The sequence below is a fragment of the Scylla paramamosain genome, chromosome 14, assembly GCF_035594125.1.
Source record: "Scylla paramamosain isolate STU-SP2022 chromosome 14, ASM3559412v1, whole genome shotgun sequence".
NCBI classification, from domain to species: domain Eukaryota; kingdom Metazoa; phylum Arthropoda; class Malacostraca; order Decapoda; family Portunidae; genus Scylla; species Scylla paramamosain.
In genome coordinates, this window is record NC_087164.1 from 25,774,923 (window position 1) to 25,798,789 (window position 23,867).

Below are 23,867 nucleotides of genomic sequence, written 5' to 3' on the forward strand. Positions count from 1 at the left end.
TCTCCAGTCACTCCCTCCCTTCCGTCTTGCTCGCTTCCCGCCCGCCTCCAGCTCCTCATTCCACTAACTTTCCCCGTGTCCGATTAAACTTTCCTCTCAGCACTAGCGAGGGTCACTTCAAGCCACGACTGCCTTCCTAGCTTTCCTGTCTCTATCCTCCCTGCCTGCCTTGCGTTCGCCTCTCCTCTCTTGGTACGAGTAACTAAGTTTTTTGCCTTGCCTTGCCTTGTCCATGTTGTTCCTCTTCATTCCAGCCCTCCTCCCGTGATGGTGTTATGTCTGCGTCTGTGCTGTGTCATCACCTTCTGTTCCTGCTCTTGTTCCTTCTGCTTCTGGTGTCTCTCTGTTTGTTTTTAATGTGTGTGTTTTTTTTTTGTGGTATATTGTTTCTTTATTGTTGTTTTTGTTCGTCTTTGTCGTGTTTTGTGGCTGTTGATGTGGTAGTTTTGCTTGTTGTTATTGTTCGTTGGTGGTGGTGATGTGAGAGAGAGAGAGAGAGAGAGAGAGAGAGAGAGAGAGAGAGAGAGAGAGAGAGAGAGAGAGAGAGAGAGAGAGAGAGAGAGAGAGAGAGAGAGAGAGATATTTTAGATAAACGCTTGAAATACAACTCAACAGAAAACAAAACAAAACGAGAGAGAGAGAGAGAGAGAGAGAGAGAGAGAGAGAGAGAGAGAGAGAGAGAGAGAGAGAGAGAGAGAGAGAGAGAGAGAGAGAGAGAGAGAGATATTCAAAAATAGCTTAAATTTTAACCCCTGCAACTAATTCCCTTGAGTTAAAAAAAAAAAAAAAAGAGAGAGAGAGAAAGGAAGTGGGGAGCAAGTCATAGACAGGAAGAGGTGGAAATAGAGGGAGGGAAGGTCACGCTAGAATTCACAGTTGGGTGCATCGAGTCAGGACAGCAAAAGAGTAAGGCATTTCTCTTCCGCTCGGCAGGTGACTCTGTACCTCCGCGTCCCGCTGGCTCGGCAGAGAGAGAAAGAAAGAGAGAGAGAGAGAGGCACGTTTTCAGAAATGCTTTGGTCTCTCACCGACTATTTTCAAAGGCCACAGAGATAATTAGTCTGTTTCTTAAGAGTATTTCTTCTGTTATTAATGTTCTCAACCTGTCACTAGAACCATAAAAAAAAGAAACACTCTTAAAATCTTGTGTAGCTTTAACTAAGGCAGAGTCTTTTGAAAGTCGTGGAGATGCGGCGCAAAAATGGTTGAGGGAGAAGGGACGGTGACTGCCTTGTCGACAGTCATTTGTTCCTGAGATTATTGTGTGAAATGGAAAGTAGGAGGCGGAGTGTCAACCTTTCCTCTCTCTCTCTCTCTCTCTCTCTCTCTCTGGCGGGCTTCTTGTTTGTTTTGCTTTCCTCTTCTTTGTTTTAATTGGATATTTTTAAAAGTATCAGCTTATCTCCTCCTCTTACTTCCTTGAGAGAGAGAGAGAGAGAGAGAGAGAGAGAGAGAGAGAGAGAGAGAGAGAGAGAGAGAGAGAGAGAGAGAGAGAGAGAGAGAGAGAGAAGGAGAGACTTAAATCGCGTACCTGTTCATTCTATTTCTGTCACCAAATGGAGCGGCAAGACAACCTATTTTTCCTTACCTTTATATATATTTCCACCCTTCCACCCTTTCGTTTTCTAACAATATAACTCTTCCATATATTGAACAAAGGATTCTTTCGTAAAACACTTCCATTCTTTTACTATCTCTTCCTATAGTCCTCTCAGCGGGAGTGCAGGCGTCACAAGCTCCCTTTCTCCTTCCCTCTATACATTCCTGTCTCTTATCCTCTTATACACAGAACAGTGGGACAGATATAAGCTAGTAATAGAACAGTAATGGGGAAACTCAAACGCTGTAAATAAAAGACACATAAGATTATATTCATTTATCTACCTCTGTCATTTGTCTATCGCTATCTGTCTGTCATAAAATCATAAAAGACTTTCTCTTCCTTTTACACCATAGCGGCAAATTTCCACGTACGCGTAGAGCGAAATCATAAGAGTGAAAGATGTATGTTTGTATCCTCGGGGCGGGAGATCACGAAAAGATAGAACTAGGACTTAGGAAGGTGTGTTGGGAGACAATATTTAGCAGTGAACAAAGGCGACCAAGCTGTATAGGGGAACGGGAAATGGAGAGGGACTAGTGGTGATAGACAGATAGACAGGTAGACAGACAGGTTCCACGAAGGGTATGGGAGGGAGGAAGCATGACAGACAAGCGTGCTGATAAATTGAGCAAAGGGTATGGGATAGAGTTAGGGAAGGATGAGTGAAGCCAGACAGACAGATAGGCAGGCTGGACGAAATATAGGGTTAGGTGGGTGGGAGGGAAGGAGGGAAGAGGGGAGGGAGAGAAGAGACAGATGGGAAGATAAGTTTTGAGACGAACGGTATGAGAGAGAGAGAGAGAGAGAGAGATGAGAGAGAGAGAGAGAGAGAGAGAGAGAGAGAGAGAGAGAGAGAGAGAGAGAGAGAGAGAGACGAAATCAGACAACTAACCTAACACACACACACACACACACACACAAACACAGTACTCTCTAATAGAAGAACTGCCATGCCTGTAGGCCGTCACCCGCTGCACACGCCGGACCTGGCTGGGTTAGCGTCACTAGCTTGATTTGGCCTCCCCTTTGTCCTGTTTATACTCCTCGTTGGGCACTCTTGATTAGACAAAGGGTCGTTCGTCGGTGGCAGGGACCTGTTTGCTACTGAGAGCTGGCCTGTGTGAGGATTTATTTATTTATTTATTTTTTTTTTTGTCGTTTTTGTGGTTTTTGTTTTCATTTGTTATTTTATTTGTTTTGTTATTGTTGTTGTTCTATTTTTGTTAGTCACGCGTTTTATGTGCTGCTTTTAACGTTCTTTTTTTCATTCTTTTTTTTTCGGATTTGTTTGATTGCTATTTTTGTTTCCGGTTTCATATTTTTTTTTTCTATTTCTATTTTGATATTTTAAAGAGTTTGTGTCGTATTCTGACAATCCGCCGATAGAATTTCATTATTTTTTTTTTCATATTTTAAATGTTTTTTTTTTTCCTTCCTTTTGATATTTAAAGATTCTGCGTATCGTATTCCAACATTTATATAGTATTATTCACCAATCTTCTATTTTTACCTCATTATTATTCTTTTTTATATTTTTTTAGCTTTAACTTTTTTCCCTTCTATTTAACTTTTAAAGATTCAGCGTATCGTAATCTGACATCTCGCCTGTAAAATAGAGCGTAATTTTTTTTTTATTTTCTATCGATTAATTTTCATATTTCTAATCTTTCCCTTCTTATTTAATATCTAAAAAGTTCGCATGTCTTATTCTGACATCCCGCTCAGTTAAATTTCACCAGTCTCCTTATCTTATTATCCCCTTTCATCTTTAACAGTTGCTGCGAATTTTCAAGCAAAGCTGAGATAGGTTGCTTCGGTGAAAGCCTGGAGTGTGAAGTGCTGTGTGCCGCTCCGCTGTGCTGCGCCCCGCTCGCTTCAAAGACGTTAATGTCATTTCTGTGTAAATTCCGCTCAGGTTAAGTAAAGCGCATGAACATCCCCCGACGGAGATTTGACACTTGCTAAGTCTACTGATTCCATTTGAGGGGGTTTGTGTTCTTGTCATACTGGACTAAATTATTTTTGATTCCTGGACGTAATGGTTTGGTTTCCTGATGCCACACACACACACACACACACACACACACACACACACACACACACACACACACAAAGACTCATGAAGACATCTCACAACACGAACATAAGAGTAAAACAAGGGAAGCTGCAAGGAACCATCACTCCTACACATGGCAATCCCTTTAGGTAAGAAAATATGCAAAAACAAACAACCGTGACATTATATTCCTGTTTTACGTGCAAAAATTGTATCTATCGCTTCCTCGTTGATGAAAATTAAAACTTTACCATCTTCTTAACTTCCTCTTATTTTGTTGGATGCCTAAAAGGAAAGTGTAGCCGGCACGCAAACTTCGGCGGATTAATCCTGGCCCTGGACAAAGAGTGAGGAGAGGAGAGGAGAGGGGACAGGAGAGGAGAGGAGAGAGGAGGAGAGACAGGGCTGTTGTTGTAAAGGGGCTGGGCGGATGGAGGACGCTGTAAGGTGACCAGGGTGTTGTTGGTCTGCAGGCAAGGATCGGGAAGGGTAAAGGATGGGATAGTTTGATTAATTAATGGTGCCACAACATCGAGGTCACATGGCGCTTCGTGTCACGGAGTCGTTAAACTTTTATAATGCATGAGAGAGAAAGTTGTGAAATATTAACTAAAAAAAAACTTGGTAAATTATGGTAAATATGTGTGTTGATGACAGGATAAGTTTTGCTCTAAGATGGAAAGGTAAATAGATACAACTCATTATAAACGATAAGAAATGGAAGATGAATCACAGTAAAGGATGGGTAATGTTCTCTTGACTCACTAACTCGGCAATGTTCATCAGACTGTTAAAAAATAAAATCGTTCTACATCTTAATGAGGACTCAGTCTTTCGGATTTTTGTGTCTTTCATCTTTTTCTTATTAGCAGCGAGGTTCCTGTGCCCCTTTGGATGAAAGAATTTTTTTCTCTTACACTTTCTTTTACTAAAGTCATCAGATAAATCATATAATACGCTACCAATGCCCTTAATTACGGTAATAGAAGTAATATTCACTATACATATCATAACTTCAGTGAACAGCAAAACTCATCTGAAAACGGACTGGGAATACTGGGATAAGATTCCTGTGAATTCCCTGAGAGGACAATACTTTGGTATACTTTCTTAATTTAGTGAAATTTTACGTGACTTAACCCCTTAATAATGATCGTAGGAGTAATACTCGTATTTACAACACATATTATAACTTAGCCTCTCATCGTTGCCATTCCCGCTGCCAGATTGTGAGAATTGTTCGTGGCGAGAAGCAGTTTGTTGCTCCAAGGGGCGTCGCATTTCATGGCGTATTTCTGAAACGTGTCGTGTCTCCCAGAATGGCGCGTGCCGTGATAGCGCCTGCAGCAGCGGGGAGGCGGGTCTGCTCAGGGCGCCTGGTGCTTTTTTCCCCCATGGCTGGAAGTGCGGAAGTGCTGGCGGTGTTTCTCTTTTGTGTTATAGGAGCCTCGGGTGAAAGGGTAGAGTGGTTGCGTGGTGCGGTGATGCCACGGCCAGAACCTCCTCCATTTACTTGCTCTCACTACTCCGAAAGCCACTGCCACGCACGCTGCATAATTCAATTTTTGCGTCGTGTCGAGTCTGTCTGGCCATGAACACGGAGCGTAAACAAGTGTAACCATGCTTAACACCTGTCACGTGCGATAACGAGGCGAACATAACAATAGAAGCAACAACATGGAAAGCGGCGGCTGAGTGAAAGAATTATTTTGTCATATATTCCAGAAAACGACAACGAGAAGTAGAAGCGCCTCACACAGCTGCGTTCACAGACAACAAATTGGCGCCTCGGTTTTGCAGCGTGACGAGCGGGATTGCCTTCCCCGCCACTCACTCTGGCATGCACGGGACTAAACGAGAGCAAGTATAATATTCACAGACGCGCGAGACCCATCGTGGCAACGGGTAGGTTATGGGAGTCCTTTTTTTCCCACTCCGGTTTGCTTAATTTTCCTTCAGTCTTGAGTCTTCTATTGTGGGAATCCGGGAGTTTTCTTTTTCTTTTTTTTTTTATAAGCGTGTCAGTTTTTCATGGGTCTTGAGAATGTGAGACGTCGAGTGGGCGTATTATTTTGACAACTGCATTGTGGGAATCCGTGAGTTTAAAATTTCTTTTAAGGAACCTTGTCAGCTTTCCAGAGGACTTGGGACTGTGAGATGTTGACCGCGAGTATTATCTTGAGTCTTGCAATTTGTACCATTTTTTCATGAAACACTTTGGCGACTCAGTGCTAAGGTGGAAAATTCTTGCCTCATTTATATATATATTTTTTTCTTTCAAGGGGAAGTATAAGGTGACAAAAGGTAATGGATCCACGTGTAGCTCTAAGTGAAGCAGGAAACTTTATGCGAATCAGGTGAGGACTTGCAGGCATTCCCTTCCAAAATTCTGAGTTGAACCCTCGGGCGACTGATCAAAACTTTCCCCGCGCGCAGTTTGGTATCGCCCGGAGAGAAACCCGCTGGATTCACGTCTTATCCCCCACCTCCACTCTCTCTCTCTCTCTCTCTCTCTCTCTCTCTCTCTCTCTCTCTCTCTCTCTCTCTCTCTCTCTCTCTCTCTCTCTCTCTCTCTCTTATCGTATTACAATTATGTGATTTTTAGAGCCAGAAATTTTTGGTAAGGTGCCGAAACACACACACACACACACACACACACACACACACTTTTTTCTCTCTCTCTCTCTCTCTCTCTCTCTCTCTCTCTCTCTCTCTCTCTCTCTCTCTACTTACGGTAATCCTAGAACCGCATCGTCGAAACGTTAATGTAAGGTGTTTATGTAGTTAACGGGTTATGAGTGTCAGCACTTTGACGGTAACTCAGCTCAGGCACCGAGTGTGTGTCCTCACCAGGCAGAGAAGGGGATCACCGGGGCACTCTGGACACCCGCATTACCTGCTTCATGGCCCTTCAGGTGTAGAGTGCTATGGGAACATTAAAGGGAACAGCCCCTTCCGTGGTGCTTCCCTCAGCCATCGACAGCCTTCTACGGTAGCATCATATAGTTACGGAGGCGCCAGGAGGCATGTTGGTCTAGAATGAGGGTGTCATATGAACGTACCATCTCGTTCCTGATCATTTCCCCATCCCGTAACGTTCAGGAAGGAAGGAAAGAAGGAAGGAGAGGAGCAGGGTGCGCAGGGACATGATAGAAGTATTTAAATGGGTAAAAGGAATGAACGAAGGTGATAAGAGTGACATTTTCATAGTAAGCAATCAGGACAGAGCTGGAGATAATAGATATAAGCTAGATAAGTTTAGGTTTAGGAAAGAGCTTGGTAGGAACTGGCTCATGAACTGACTGGTGGATGCCTGGAATAGACTTAGCGGTCATCTTGTCGGCGCCAACACGCTAAGTAGTTTCAAGAGAGGGTTAGATGGACAGGTGAGACAGGTGGCTATAGGAGGGCCGACCGGGTAGGGGAGAGGAGGATAAAGACGGTCATGGTTAGCATAGGAGCTGTTCAGTGTAAGCCGACTGATTTTTTTCCATTTTTTCCAGTGTACTTCCTACAGTCATTCTCATATGCCTTCCCTGTGCACTGAATTGGCCTGCTTCTCTCCGCACGCAGGTGTGTGTCGGAGGGGCCATGCAGACACCGGCGTGGGTTGCGGCGAGTCTGCTGCTGTTGCTAGTGCTGGCGGCGCGGGCGGAGGCGGTGGATGCGGAGCAGAAGAGCGAGGATGAAGGCCAGATAGAGGTTGCGGGGGAAGGCAAATGCAAGGCCGGGGAGTCACACAAGCAACCTCACTTGTCCCTCACAACCCGCACCCAGCGAGCTCAGGTGAGTGAGTTAGTGATACAGTAATCCCCTTTTTATTCTTTTTATGTACTAAGTCAGGTTTCGTAAGGAGATTCGTGCAGACTGCGAGGTATAAACGGAGTCACATATCCGCTTTATATCATCTCTCAGCCGTCAGTTCCTTGATCCACTAAGAATCTACTACTAAGTGTTTGTAACAAGGCAGATAGAGACTGCCAGCAAGAATGAAGTCATCCAGCCAGTTGATGACGGGTATTCAGCTCTCCCGTAAAGAACACGTCCGGTCAGGAAGCACGAGTCTGGCCTCACTGTCTCATTAACACTGGAAAAGGCTGAGAAACATTTCATCAAGCTAATTTTCATCCCCTGGAATGCCTTCATTAGAGACACACCTGATGGATTTTCCTAGCTCGTGTTCTGCGTCAGTCCATCTCGCTGGCTGCAGTCTGAGGAGTTCTCGTGGTTGTCTTGACCGTCTCTGAGGACCGTATTCTGAAATGCTCCTGCGCCACACGTCCTTTACATTCAAGAGGCTGTAGTTGAGTTGACACGGGTTTTTAAGGGTGTTTTTATTGTTCCAGCGACAAATTAACTAGTTTCCTACATTACTAACACAAGAAGCACCCTTGGGAATCTGGTTAATCACTCCTGTGGGCCTTGAGAGAGTAAAGTGTTGATGCATGCTGAATTTTTACCGTCGCTGTGTTGAGTGATGCTAGCCAGTGTCCATCACGTGATCTTCCCATTATCATTAGTGCTGCATTTTGAGTCTAAGCTACGTTACAGTATTGAGCGAACTCGTAATGATTAATTTAACTAATTTCGCCTCCTCTCCCTCCTTCCTTTGTTATTGCGGGTCTCTCTCTCTCTCTCTCTCTCTCTCTCTCTCTCTCTCTCTCTCTCTCTCTCTCTCTCTCTCTCTCTCTCTCTCTCTCTCTCTCTCTCTCTCTCTCTCTCTCTCTCTCTCCGGCTGCTGCGGCGCGACAGCTTGGGAGAGATTTCGCTTCAAGTTACTGCTCTGAATTGTGCACCAGTTTTATTTTCACTCTGTGTTGTGTTGCGAGGCGGCACGGAGGTTATCTGCTGCCACGTGCTGGGATGTTTGCAGCGTTACTGCGGCAGTAGATCAAAAAAGGAGATTGCTATGACGTGAACCTTTAAGGATAAATGTGAAGGGAACGGGAGCTGGTATGTTGCTGCCCCGGAAAGTAATTGCTGGTTGCTTGTGGTAAATGTTTGTATCACATCAGGAAGTATTACTACGAAGGCCAGTTTGCTTCTATGTAACCAGTGACTGTGTATGTGTGTGTGTGTGTGTGTGTGTGTGTGTGTGTGTGTGTGTGTGTGTGTGTGTGTGTGTGTGTGTGTGTGTGTGCCTCTGTCGGGCTGTTTGTCTTTCTGTCTACTCATACACACGTAAAATCAGAATCAGAATCAAAATTTTATTTAGTACTGTTACAATTTACATAATCATAAATAAAATTAGCTATACAATCACGATCCAACCTTTATTTAGTAGTAAACCTAAAATCAGAAAATCTTAAGAAATCATACTTCTAATAAAAAAAAAATATCTGAGTGATATACCAGCAATATAATATTATGCGTATTTTAAAGAAAAAAAGAAGAAAAACAAGGTGAACGAAGTTATTTCCACAAAGTAAGAACATTGACTGGAAAATCTTTCATCTACCTACCACTTAATATAAACACATTAACATAAAAAAAAGTTTAATCAAATAAATTCTCGAAAAAAAAAACAAAACTAAGTAAATTAACTATAAGACTAAACACACACACACACACACACACACACACACACACACACACACACACACACACACACACACACACATAGCGTAACTTGTACATATCGTCACTACAGATATAAGGAAGGCCCCATTTAAAAAACATATCGAACATTGTGGCCTAATCACAACCACTCTCACTTGCTCTGAATCGCGAATTTTTTCACCGCTTTGCAAATCTCAGAGCAGACTGCATCTTCCTTTAACAGTAAAATTACCCTAACTGCATTGCTATCAGGGGATCAAAGTGCCGCGTCCCCTCTACACGTTCACATATCCTTGGTAAGAGAGTCGGGCGTCACCTGAGCAGCCTTGAGGTAAAGTTTGGTGCCAGACCGTGACTGAACTGAGCGCCTCGATCTTTGATGTCGCCAGTCATTATTTATCAGTTCTTTTTCTGTTCAGGATATGAGTCTTGAGAATCTGAAAGCCTTAAGGATGACCCTTGTGGCAGCCTTCACAACCCTTACCAGTTCCCTACCATCTCGTATCAGTCACTATAAACGCCGCTCCCATATAACACATCCGCCAGTTAGGTTAAGTTAGGTGAGGTGAGGTGATGGATGGGCCCGTGTCTTCGCTCTAGTGATGGAGGGGCGCTGTTCTCTCTTAGCCTTCTTCCCCAGACGGACTTTCTTGTAAGTCGTCGCCGCTTTCCTGGGTCGCCTCTCACGGCTTGGCTTTCCTGTGAACTTATGATCAATGTTGCCACTTTATCTGCCCTTCCCGAGTCTCCTTTTGCCGATGTTGTCGAAGAAATACTTTGTCACCGCCCACCTTCCGCCGCGCGCAATGCAGTCAGACCGCCTGCCCCCCCCATCCCCTGCCAGTCCCTTCCGCTGAGGCTCGGCAGGGAATTTGTCTCTGTGATTCTTGCTGTTTTACATAATGTTTCCGGGAGTCACGTCAGAGGTTCCTGCGACCTTGACCCGGTATGTGGTTCTTCCGCGTTGTTAAGAGCAATAAAATGAGTCTTAGGTATACGTAATCTCATTTTACTAACTCTTTCTCTTCAGGTTAAACATAAGACCCATAAGACTTCGTAAGACATGAAGGACGGGGTTTTGTGGGAAGACTGCGTAGGAAGGACTATCGATTGGAGGAGAAGAGGCAGAAGAAAAGAAAGAGTATTATTTTTACCATTATTTCATTCCGTATTAAGGTCATCCTCCAATTTTCGATGATTCTTTTTGACCTTGTTTTGGGGCCTAATATTCAAATGGATTTTTTTTTTTTTTCGAATTGTTTGCTGTCCTTGGCCAGTGCCCCTCTTACAAATGCTCCCTCGGCATAGCTCCCTCAGCTCAGCTCCTCTGTTCAGCTCCCTTAGTTCAGCTCCCAGCCACGTGTCCGTTACTGTATTAGCGTTTTTTAAATAAAGTTGTGCGTCATTAATATATTTTTTTTCTGGAGGTTGATAATTACGAGTGGCATTATGCTGGCAGTCCTTCCTTCCCTGCGCTAATTATTTCAGGCTAATCATGCTGTTTTTTATTATTTCCATGTTCATTTTTTTTTTTTATTGTAATCATTTATTTTTTTTCCTAGTTGCATGAATATTTCTTTGGTGCATTTACCTTTTGCTTATGATGTAATTTTTTTTCTCTAAGTTTTTATTATATTGTTATGCATTACCTCTTCACTTTCAGCTCCTTTATTCTGTACGTAACTGAATATTCGCAGTGTGGTTTGTAGAATACATTAAATTGACATTTCCCGCTGAGATAACTTCATTTCCTCCTCTGTTTTCAAGACTTAAACCGCCGGCCTTTGTAGTTGTTATAATGACGCGGCTACATTACCGTTATTGCCATTAACAGTTTATATATTACAATGCAAGGCAAAATACCTCGCTAACTTTACTCCCACTCATCTCTGTCTGTTGATTTATATTCAAGATCATAAGAAAACAAGGGTTTGTGCAAGAAGCAATCATGCCTACACGTGGCAATCCCTAAATGAAATATACCTTTCTATTTACATCTGTTATCCTCATCCATAAATGTGTCTTTTTAGCCATTTTCGCTAAAACTCGTCCTGTCATTTTGAAATTTTTATTGTAAGTGATAAACGATAAACTTAAGCTGTCTCGGGTGTGATGGTGAGAACTCTTAATTAAGGAAAAAGAAGAAAAAAAAAACTGAAAAATAGGTAATTTAGTCCACCTATCATATAAAGAATGACATAATTATGACTTTTTTTTCAGAATTGCTTTTAATTTCGTCTGATTAAAGCTAGAATGGATACTTTAGAGTTTTATCTGACTTTTTTTTATTTTTTCCTTATATGCTTGTGCGGTTATTAGTTAAGTTGTAAACCTGTGTCTGTTTGTGTGTGTGTGTGTGTGTGTGTGTGTGTGTGTGTGTGATTTGAGTTTCTCAAAAAGTGAGAAATTAGGGTAAAATTTGACTGGAAGATTTGGCAAAATAAATATTTCGATCAGACTATGATGTAGATATTTTTTTTTTTTTTTTATGTAGGAGGAACGCCGGCCAAGGGCAACAAAAATCAAGGAAAAAAAAAAAAAGCCCACTGGGATGCCGGTCCACGAGTAGGATCCGAAGCGCTAGTCAAAAACTGAAGGTTAAGTGTTTTGAAACGTCCCTCTTGAAGGAATTCAAGTCATAGGCACTTCCTGCCTAATAATTTAATCCCGATAAACACAGCATTGTTTCCTTGGCGTTCTTGTTTCGTAACTTTCTACTCGGTGTAAACAAGCGTAGCAAGCTTCCACGCGTAAATAAACGTTTTTATTCTCCTTTCTCTCTCTCTCTCTCTCTCTCTCTCTCTCTCTCTCTCTCTCTCTCTCTCTCTCTCTCTCTCTCTCTCTCTCTCTCTCTCTCTCTCTTACTCCTCCTGTATCTACATCGTTTCTTTCCCTTCTTTCTCTTGTTTCTTCCCCTCCCTCTCTCTCTGCTTTCTCTACTCCCTCCATTCTTCCTTCCTGTGCATTTTTTTTCCTTCTCCCCCACTTATATTTTCTCCCTCCCTCCCTCCCCCCTTCCTTCCTTCCCTTCTGCTTTATTTTATCTCTCTCTCTCTCTCCCTCCCTGTGCATTCTTTCTACCTGTCCCTCCTTGCATTTTTGTTCCTATCTCTTTGCTTTCTTTCGTCCCCCTTCTCGCCACCAGAACAACCCTTCCTGCCTCCTTCTCTTCCCCGCCTCGTCCAGCGCCTTGCACACCAGCCAGCCAGCACGGCCAGCCAGCCACGACCACCAGGCCATTCTTCTGACGTGTTTACATATAGCCTTAATAAGTTTAATGCAGCCACCATATTTCTTACCCCCGTGAGGGCCGACAGCGCCACCACCACCATCACCACCACCTCCGCCTAATGGAAAGCATAGGGAAGAGAAGCAGGAGGAGGGGGAACAGGAGAAGGAACAGGAGGAGGAGGATGAGGAGGAGGAGAAAGAGAAAAATATAGATAAAAAATGAGAAAAAGGGAAGAGGAGTAAGAGAAGGAGGAAATATGTGTGATGATGATGATGATGATGATTATGATTATGATAATGATGATGAGGAGGAGGAGGAAGAAGAGGAGGAGAGTCCAAAAGGGAAGAAAAAATCGAGTTGAAAGAGAATGAAGAAGAGGAAGAGAAGAAGAAGAAAAAAAAAAACAGATGAAGAAAAAACAAAGAAGAAAAAGATGAAAATGTTGATGACAGACGAGATGGAGGAGGAGATAATGGACCAAATGGAGGAGGAGAACTAAGAGGAGGAGAAGGAGGAGGAGGAGGAGGAGGAGGAGGAGGAGGAGGAGGAGGAGGAGGAGGAAAGAGAAAAGGAAGAGTCTGGAGTGACTATAAAGGAGGAGGAAGAGGAGGAGGAGGAGGACATGAAGTAGATGGGAGATGAAGGAAGGAGGAGGAGGAGGAGGAGGAGGAGGAGGAGGAGGAGGAGGAGGAGGAGGAGGAGGAGGAGGAGGAGGAGGAGGAGAGAAGAAAGAAAGAAAGAAAAGAGTCAGATGAGAACATTTCAATCAACAACAACAACAACATCAACACCACCACCACCACCACCACCACCACCACCACCATTAGCGTCTCGTGTAATATTTCTGGGCTGGTGTGAAGAAGGAATTCCACCTTCGATCTAAATCTGGCGAGGTGGTCGTGGCCACTGATCAGCCCGACAGGTAAATAAATCACGGGGTTCTTGGTTCACGGAAAGAATGCAGGTGGGAAGCAGTGGTGGTGATGGTGGTGTAGAAAATGCTGGCACAGTCGTATCAATGGTAGGAATAGTGATGGTGGTGATGGTGATAATGGTGATGGTGGTAGTGGTGATGCAGGTAGAAGTTCATTTATAGTAGTAACAGTGATGGTGGTGGTGGTTGGTGGTGGTGGTGGTGGTGGTGGTGGTGGTGGTGGTGATGATGATGATGATGAAAAGTAAAGTCCGTTTTCTGAACACAGTTATTTATATCTAACAGCAAAATATAAGCTCCTTTGAACTTCATGAATGAGATGATAATAATAATGATAATAATAAAAATAATAATAATAATAATAATAATAATAATAATAATAATAATAATGATAATAACACAAATCCTCTCCCTCCTTCCCTCTCCTCTCCTCCTCTCCTCCTTTCCTCTCCTCTTCTCCCCTCTCCTCTCCCCTCCTCTCCCCTCCTCTCCCCTTTACCATCATCGCTCCATTTTTCTCCTCCAACATTTTCTTTTTCCGTGGTGTCGTCCTTATTTTTTTCCCTTCCCCTTGTGTTTTACCCGCTCTCTCTCTCTCTCTCTCTCTCTGTCTCTCTCTCTCTCTCTCTCTCTCTCTCTCTCTCTCTCTCTCTCTCTCTCTCTCTCTTTCCCTTCTCTTTCCATATCCTTCTCCCTCACTCCTTTCCTCCTTTTTCTTTTCTCGCCTCTTTCTCACTCTTTACTCTTTCCTTTCCATTTCTTCTTTCCTTCGTGTCTTTGTTTCCAGTTTATCTGTGTGTCTATTTGTTTGTCTGATTTTTGGTACGTGTGTGTGTGTCTGTGTATGTGTGTGTATGTATGTGTGTGTCACCTTTCCACACCTCCCCCACATTCTCTCTCTCTCTCTCTCTCTCTCTCTCTCTCTCTCTCTCTCTCTCTCTCTCTCTCTCTCTCTCTCTCTCTCTCTCTCTCTCTCTCTCTCTCTCTCTCTCCGCCAGCTAGAAGATTTCCCTTGCGGTGTGCGAAGGATTAAGTTTGAGAAGCAAGAGTTCTCGATAGAATTTAACATGATACTCAGGCAGGCTCGGAGGGACGCAAGCCTGAGTCTGGTAATTAAGTAAGGGAGCAATCAGATCTTGGCTTGCTCCGCCCTTCCTCACTGTATTAGCTGTGTGTGTGTGTGTGTGTGTGTGTGTGTGTGTGTGTGTGTGTGTGTGTGTGTTTGTATGACTTTGCTCGTGTATGGATCAGTTAGGTTAGTTAGTCATCAAGTCAGTTAGAAAATTATTTAGTCAGTTAGCCATCTAGTCAATGGGTCAGTCAGACAGTTAGTCATTCAGCCATCTAGTTGGTCTGCCAGTTAGTCATTCATACATCAAATTAGTCATTCATTCAGTCCTCAAAATCATTAAGTCAGTCAGTCTGTCTGTCATCCCTTTTTTAACTGTCTGGCGTCAGTTAAACAGCCATCGAATCAGTCACTCAGTCAATCACATAGTCAGCCAACCAGAAAATCAGCCAGTCAGTCAGTTTGTCAGTCTGTCAGCCAGTTTATATATTCGCTTACTGATATATTCGTATTTCGTAAACGTGTTCTTGTACGAATTAACACTAAAAATTTTTACTAAGCTTCAACGTTCCCGTAAAGCGTTAGTAGGCCATAAGCGCAGGAAAGTGTTAACAACGAGCTTGTAATTATGCCATTTACTTTGTATAAGCCTCATTCTTTTGCCGCTGAGATGGAGAGTAGTGGAAGGGAATCTGGGGAAGAGAGACAGAGAGAGAAAAGAGAGAGAGAAAGAGAAGAGATCAGAAAAATGAAGGGACGTGATACATTTGAGTTCAAGAGAGGAACAGTCACCAGTAAACTGTTCATGGCATCTGTTCATATATTTACTAATGCTAATGAATTACGTGTAGAAGAACAAAATGAATACTGAACAAGGCTCTCTCCCTCTGACAAGATGCCAACAGGAGAACAAAAGATGCTTACTTTATACAGAGGAACAAAAGACTGCACACGGTTGAAATTAAAGCTTCAATATTAGGTAAAAAAAAAGTGGCAGGGAAAGATAGGATAGGTCACTGAGAGAGTAAAGATGACTATGGAGAGGAGGGAATAATTTTAAGCTAGTGAGTGAACAGGGGAACAAGAAAATATATGACGCGGGGTGTATATAGATTTGAGCTGACCACGGAGGGAGTTAGGAGAGCAACAGAGATGGGGGGGCCAGGGAAGGTGAGGGATAAATGTAGGCTTACTGGTGTTGTGGGTGATGGAACGCTGGCTGGTGTGATGGATGGTGGGGAGGCTTGACAAGTTCGGGAAACCAGCGGGCGAGGAGGTGGTGGGGAAGGAAGAAAGATGAAGGAAAGCGGGTGAATTGTAGGAAGGAAAACAGAAAGGTAGTGAAGGGAGGTGAAAACGTGAAGAGAAAATATAAATGTGTACTGAATAACAAGGAAGACACGAGGGAAGTCTAGAAAACGAAAGAAGCGTGAAGAAAAAGTTATGTACAATGAATAGCAAGGAAGAAAAAGGCGATGAAGGTGAAAAAATAGGAGCATGACGGGAATGTCACGTCCTCCTCCTCCTCCTCCTCCTCCTCCTCCTCCTCCTCCACTTCTCCTACTACTACCACCACCACCACCACAGCTGACTGGACCCTCCATGCACATCAATTACAAAGGAAAAAAATAATAGAGGGAAAGAAAAATAACACTAAAAACCTTCTCGTCTTTTGTTCCGCATCTTGTCAGGTGAGAAACAGGGAGCTTGTAAACAACACTATTTTCCTCCCACAGGACATTACTGCATTACCTCAGGAGCTCTCGGCAGAGGTGCCTTAAATGTTGCAGGTTAAATAACGCCACTGTCTTTTTGTCTTTTAGCTCGTAACGCGTAATAACCCTGGAGTTGTAGCGCCGTAACTCAGCACTGCATTAGCCGCCGACGCACAAATACGGGGCTTCTCAAAACACCAAGGTTCAACTAAGGTTCAGTAAAGCGAATTCCAAGTCAGTGTAGTGTAAGGTACTGTTACAAAACACCGTGCCTTAGCTTAACAGTACTGGACAGTTATGCAACACTAGATAATTCCGTTTTAGCAAGACTGACGCTGTCGTAATGCAATACAACTGAACTTTGCTCAACACAGCGCAACTGAACACAAAAACAAAGTAGAATCGCATACAATACAGTGCAATACAAGACAAGATTAGACAAGATAACACACCACAACACAACGCAGCACAACACAGAGCCATGGAATAGAATATAACAGACAATACAAGATTAGACAAGATAAAGCAACGCAACACAACACAATACCAGATAAACACAACACAAGTGACTGCAACACAACAGGAGGCCTCACATAAACTCGAGACGAAGATTTAAATTACATCTGATTACATTACATTGCACTTTATCGCTCGCAAATGGACGAGCAAAAACCTTCCCGGTCATTACATCAGACCATTAACTTTGAAGGGGCAGCAGCTAGAACCACACGCCAACTTCCCCTCTCACACTCATCCTCATCGCCAGTGAATGGACGCACTTCTGTCTTCACTATTTCTTCGACACAGAGGAAGCTTCTAGATGAAAGAGATTAGCTCAGTGCCTCGCCTTTGAACCCCCTCCAGGAATTCGTCTTTATTCCGGCAAGCTGCAAATCCTGACTTTCTGACCCTGTTCTCCACTTTTCCTTCCCTTTCTTATCCATTAGTAAGGTAAAGGTGGGGACGTAGGGCATAGCTGCTCGTGGCCTTGACGTTCATCTCCGTCTCATTGGCCTTTTGAGTCTGTGGTGAAACAAGGTCAATGTGACATCCGAATTTCCGGTTTCCACAGAAGTTATTCGGATTTTTCGACGGTGTTGTCTTTGTTATTTCGAATTTAATTTAGCTTCCTTCCCTCAGGTTTCATCAGGGGGAAAACCTGTGGGAGGAAAACTTAAATCAGAATAAAAATAACAAGGAAAACACCTACGAGAACATCCCAGTAGCTTCCACTGCAGCCTGATAGTCAAGATTGGCAGCGAAATTCTAAAGGATACGGAAAGTGAAGTGTTTGTATGTAATGAACATTGCTTCACGCGCTTCGGACACAGTGCAGATAGTGTGTGCGTGCGTGTGTGTGTGTGTGTGTGTGTGTGTGTGCGTCCTCCCATAAAGGTTCAATCTCCCCGTGTTCCTTTACAGCGTCTTCCGAGTGGCTAGTGTTTACCCTCCTATTGCGTGTCTCCCTCACAGTAGCTCCGATCCCTTGCTGGAGCTGCCGCCGTATATCCCTTTCTTAGAGGCCAGAAGAGCACTTTTACCTGACAAAGACATGTTACCGTGAAGATCCTAAGTATTATCCCACTCAGCTACGTCCCTCCTTGTGTTATTATTATTCGCCTGGGTACTTGTTTGCTCGTTCTGTTATTACATTACTCTCTGGACGTTCCTCCCTCTCTCTCTCTCCTTCCCTCCCTCCGTCCAATTAGCCCTCTGTGCGTAGATAATAATGTTGGAGTTCATCAACGTTTCACTTTACACAGAAATTTAGCGAGTAAAAAATCCCTTTATCAATTGATATAACTTTTTTTGCATCAGTTACTTTATTTCTACTTTTCTTGTTTTCTCTCTAGCTCTTTGTACGTGAGAGAGGTGCGTGCGCATGTGTGGTGTGTGTGGGTTTGGATGTAAGTGTGTGTGTGTGTGTGTGTGTGTGTGTGTGTGTGTGTGTGTGTGTGTGTGTGTGTGTGTGTTCAACGCCCTGCTTGTATGCAACGATATTTTTTTCCCTCTATGTTATTAGCGTTTGTATATTTTCCCTGCAAACAACATTTCCCTGCAAGGACGCTAAATATTTTCCATGGGAGCGTTTCTCCTCTACACGCGAGAGACAGACCTGGCCTGTCCCAACAACACTCCTACCCACCCACCCTCCCTCCCTACCAGCCTCCCTAGCTACACGTGACACGAGTATACAACTATTACCATTATTGTTCTATACTTGCACCACTGAACCACGTAGGAAGTGAAGGTGGGGCGTTATCTCTAAGAGGGTGGAGGTAAGGTAAGACTGCTAATGATACCTTGAGGATTCAGGTATAAGGAAAGGCTAATTAACGAAGGACACCTGTTCCCACGGCACCTTCCTTTCTCTCTCTCTCTCCTCTCTCTCTCTCTCTTCTCTCTCTCTCTCTCTCTCTCATCTTCTCTCTCCTCTCTCTCTCTCTCTCTCTCTCTCTCTCTCTCTCTCTCTCGCTCTCTCTCTGTGCCCAAAGCTCCGTAACTATTAAAGTGAAACAATCAGCGAGAGAGAGAGAGAGAGAGAGAGAGAGAAGAGAGAGAGAGAGAGAGAGAGAGAGAGAGAGAGAGAGAGAGAGGAGAGAGAGAGAGAGAGAGAATGTAAACACAGCTAGATAAAACTCATATATACTCAGGCAACTGAAAATATCCATATAAAAAATCTCTATCAAAATGTAACAAACGACTCGTACACTGAGTGAAAAGTTACGTCAAATCCTTTTAACACTCCGTCCATACTGATGATCAAGGCGGGAGCTGAATCGTAACGGGAGCAAGGAGTAAGAGCGGAGGTCACATTTTAGGTTAAGATAGTGTGGTGACTTTTTGCAGAAATTAAGTGATTTCTTGTAAGTTGGTAGGGAAGGGAAGAATGCGACTCCTCCCAAGTGCTTTTCATTAGTGTACAGAAGGAGTTTTGTATTGGCTGATGAGCAGTGTGTGTGGTTCTTACATTTGTCCTTTCATTCTTTTCTCTCTTTCTCTTTCTGTCTCCCCTTTGTTCTTCCTTCCTTGCATGGGCTTCTATATTTTCTTGCTCCACTCGTCCCTAGAGATGCTGTGCTGCAGATTAATCGCTCCTCTCTCTCTCCTTTCTTTCTTTCTCTCCTTCCATCCCATCCCCAACTCCAATCCTGAACTTCTACCTTCTCTTGTTCTCTCTACTGATGATATGATAGACTCACCACTTGCTTCTTTTTCTTCTAGGTTGTGTTCTATGGGTTCGTGACCAGAGTGTACAAGAAACGGGGTAAGAGGACCTACCCGGCTGAGTTCTTCGTGGTGAACGTGTTTAAGGGCGCCGATTTGATGGCTTCCCTGCTGCAGGTGGATGGCGGCTACGGGGGGCGTCTACAACCTGCGGGATAAGTGAGTGTTGGATGTTTTTTTAATTTGATGGGAACGTGAGGATCTTGGCCTACCTGAGCGGGATATGAACTTCAGTCTGTTTGTTTATTGATTGGCGAGGATTTTACCATTTAGTGAACAAGATTTGTTTGTGTGTGTGTGTGTGTGTGTGGGGAACGCCAACTGCATCCGGTAGTTCCCGGGCTATTTAAGTACTAGCCAGATCCACTGTTGTTTAACCTCGTTGATCGGACGAAAAGCGGAGTGAACGTCCTGTGTGTGTGTGTGTGTGTGTGGTGTGTGTGTGTGTGTTGAGAGGAGCTTCTTTTTTTCTGTAATGTGTCTTAAGAGGTGTAAGTTTTTTCGAAGTATTTTTATTTGGTTTAAGTGTTCTCTCTCTCTCTCTCTCTCTCTCTCTCTCTCTCTCTCTCTCTCTCTCTCTCTCTCTCCTCTCTCTCTCTCTCTCTCTCTCTCTCCTCTCTCTCTCTCTCTCTCTGTTCATCTATACCTATCTGGTTAGCCCGAATCAGCTAGCAACGTTCAGGTCCTACGCTGCTATGCTCCCTTGTGTTTATGTTTTCGGTTGGTGATTGGATTTCAAGGCGCCATCCTCTCGCCTTCCCAGCCTGTTTGGAGTCCAGAATGTGATTTGTTCAAGGGGTGTTATAGTCTAGGCCTTCCGTCTCGACGCTGCGCAACGGCTTATTGACATAGGTTCACGCTAGGGCAGAAATTGCACTGAATCTTGTCTCCGTAACACACAAGCCCTCACGGGGGAATGATCCAACGCAGGTTTCAGTGGCCGCTTACTGCTATGAATGTGGATGGCTGCTTTGCATGAGGAGGAGGCAGACGGGAGAGTGAAGGGCCAGGGTATTTTTGCTACGAATGGTCTTATACTCGTATGATATAGAGGAAGTGTCATTAGTGGGATGGCAGGGAAGATTCGTGTGTGTCTGTGTGTGTGTGTGTGTGCGCTCGGATGTGTCTGTGCGCAAATAAAGATAATCACATCACATAATACTTAGCCACTGTTACATTTCAATATCATATTCACCTGTACATTCTGACATCCCTTATACAAAGAAGAAAGCTCCCAGGACTGTTGGACCCGACATCAGCACACACCAAGCTCGACACTCGGTTACCAACAGTGGAGGCGGCGGTTGGGTGTTGCTAGGGCCGCGTAATGTGAGAGGCATCGCGTACCGCTGAGGAGGAAATGAAAAACCTAGCTCATGGTCTGCTGCGTGTCGGGTATTCGTGTAATTTGACACCGTTTAATTTGAACACTTGCCGGAATCTGGAAATCTAGCTAGGCACCTTGGTAATAAAGGGTGGTTTAAAAGTGGCGCACCAACAAGCGATAGCGATGTGGCGTCATAAATCGGTACGTGAGAGAGAGAGAGAGAGAGAGAGAGAGAGAGAGGAGAAGAGAGAGAGAAGGAGAGAGAGGAGAGAGAGAGAAGAGGAGAGAGAGAGAGAGAGAGAGAGAGAGAGAGAGACCCATCCACTCACACATCCACTTATCTCCGATTTTGGATGATTCTTTTCCCTTTTCTTTTGGGGCTTGCACCTCAAATGGGTCTTTTTCGCTATTTTTGTTGTCCTTGGCCAGTGTCCCTCTTACGTAAAAGAAAAAAAAAAAACACAGCTACTCACACATACACTGCCATCAATCCCCCACCCAGCACACATACACACGCATACACACACACACACACACACACACACACACACACACACACACACACACACACCCGACCCTGGAAAAATATAATACTAATACGAAATAAACACATGAATCAACACGGAAGTACATCGTGGCATGAATACATCACGCTAACATACAGAGAGAGCTCAGCGAACTAAAGGGATATTCATGGCTATAGTAAATTCATTCCTTACATGCAACCATAAACTTTCCACTTGGAACTGTACGAGCGCGGGGGAGGTGCTGAAAGTTTGGGGCACACCGTTGATGATACTAGTGATGGAGAGGAGGAGGAAGAGGAGGAAGAGGAAGAGGGAGGAGAATAATTGCAAGGAAGGATGACTGAGGAAGAAAATAAATACGGGGGACGAGGAAAACGAGGAAGGATGATAGAAGAAGAGGAGGAGGAGGAGGAGGAGGAGGAGGAGGAGGAGGAGGAGGAGGAGGGAGGGAGGAGGAGGGAGAATTGCAAGGAAGGACGACTGAGGAAGAAAATAGAGACGAGGACGAGGAAAACGAGTAAGGATGATAGAAGAAAAGGAGGAGGAGGAGGAGGAGGAGGAGGAGGAGGACAAAGAAAAGCAACATTATCTTTCACAGTGTATTAACACAATCAGCTAAACAAGGGAATCTTGGGAAAACAGAGTCGAGGCGAAGTGAATAACGGAAGGTTACGAGCACAAAATATGTTTTCAACACTAGAAGGTCAAATAGAAACTTGCCCGGGGCCTTGAAGCAAAATAACCTAATCTAAAACTAACTTGACCTAATCTAACCTAACGTAACTTATCCGGGAAATATAACGAAGGAAGGAAGAAACAAACAGACTTTGCTGAAATTATGAAAAGCGAAAAATATCTGAATAAATACACGTAAATAGTCGAAAAAGATGGAAATGTACTTGGTGATGTGTGATTTGCTGGATGCTTCGCTGTATGATATAACACAGGCGTTGTCGACTCCTTGAAGACATGCTAAGACTTTAAAATGTATCACCTCTCTCCCTTTCTCCCAATGTTATGAATCTCTCTCTCTCTCTCTCTCTCTCTCTCTCTCTCTCTCTCTCTCTCTCTCTCTCTCTCTCTCTCTCTCTCTCTCTCTCTCTCTCTCTCTCTCTCTCTCTCTCCTGCTACATTCTTTAATCTACTTACATTTAATGATGCAAGCAACACTACATTCATCATTATATTCCAGTCATTCCAAGCGCATCACATTTTTATTTTACTGGACGACTAAGTTTTTCAGCGTGTCCTCGTACAGTAATCTCACGTGGCCTTGGAATATTGCACCCCAAGTCCTTCATTTCTATAACCAAATCTATGGCCGGGGTGTGTCCTGAATATTAAACGAAGGAATGATAGAAAAAACAAGAAGAGGTGACCAGTGAATTGAAAGTAAATACGAAAATTCTAAACTAAATGCGTGGTGCACCGGGTTACCTTTCACTCTAGGAGAGATGCGTGCTAAACATGCCTCAGGAGTTAGTTAAAAGGTCGTTTAAAGGGATCTGTTCTGCGTTTATTCTCCATTTTCGGGGAGTAATTTCCATAGAGTTTATCATATTTGTTAATTTTGTACGGCATGGGTGTGTATATGTGTGTGTGTGTGTGTGTGTGTGTGTGTGTGTGTTTCTCTGCCTCTGTTTTTCTCTTTGTCTCTTTCTGTCTCTGTATCTATCTATCTATCTGTCTATCTATCTATCTATCTATCTCTCTATCTATCTATCTATCTAATCTATCTATCTATTATGTCTGAGTCCAACTGGTAGGGATGCAACGTTTCCACTACAGTCTCCTCACCCTTCCACGAGCATGGCTTCCGTTCCCCTCTTCACCCGCATGAATAATTATCACTGTATAAATGGAGCAACTAATATTTGATAAATGGACAAATATGCTTCCTGCCTCTGTATTTCCACCTTCCTATGACTTGAATTCTTTTAAGAGGGAGATTTCGAGACACTTATCCTTCAATTTATGACTACCGCTTTGGACCTTATTCTCGGACCGGTGTCTCAGTGGGCCTGTTTTTTTATTTATTTATTTTTTTTTATGAGATTTTTGTTGCTCTTGGCTGGTGTCCCTCCTACATAAAAAAAAAGTACAACCTCAGCATGGGTCACTGTGGTTGGCGAAAACGCGATTCACTACCTTGAATTTTGTATAGCGTGTGTGTCCTCCCGTGTATCGTCCCTGTTTGAGTTCGGAGTTCGGAGTTCCTGGGTTGGTCATAGAGAGAGAGAGAGAGAGAGAAGGAGAGGGGGAGGGAGATAGAGTTCTCTGATGCAGGTGTTGGCGTAAGTAAGTTTGAGGTGAGTGTTGCAGCCATCACGATTCAGCATCCACACCCGTCCAGCCAACCAAGCACCTACCCATATCTACCCAACCACACACCCACTCATCCATGCACACCCTACCCAACCATTCATCTACATACCCCATCATTTGCTTCCTATCTCCCGTATCTCCTATCTACCTATCCTCCTCTGCCGCCACCTTTCTTTCGTCATGTCTGGCCGTGAATCACCCTGCACATTCTCGTCCCTTTACCGTTTCAACGCCCTCCGTGACTCCTTCTGTCATTGGTTCTGATAATTTCATCCTTCAGTTTAGACGCGTC

The 23,867-nt window shown here is 43.8% G+C and overlaps 1 protein-coding gene across 4 annotated transcripts in view; it reads left to right on the plus strand.

Moving 5' to 3' along the window:
- Window positions 1-23,867, plus strand: part of LOC135107080 (uncharacterized) — a 153,695-nt gene that overhangs the window by 88,634 nt on the left and 41,194 nt on the right. For 3 of the 4 annotated variants that reach the window (XM_064016711.1, XM_064016710.1, XM_064016709.1), the window contains 2 exons: window positions 7,233-7,445; window positions 19,394-19,555. In XM_064016711.1, coding sequence (XP_063872781.1) covers window positions 7,251-7,445; window positions 19,394-19,555 — 357 coding nt within the window. In that variant the 5' untranslated portion in view covers window positions 7,233-7,250. Of the gene's footprint in view, window positions 1-5,448; window positions 5,565-7,232; window positions 7,446-19,393; window positions 19,556-23,867 lie in introns of those variants that run through there. The other variant, XM_064016712.1, reaches the window with a different exon arrangement.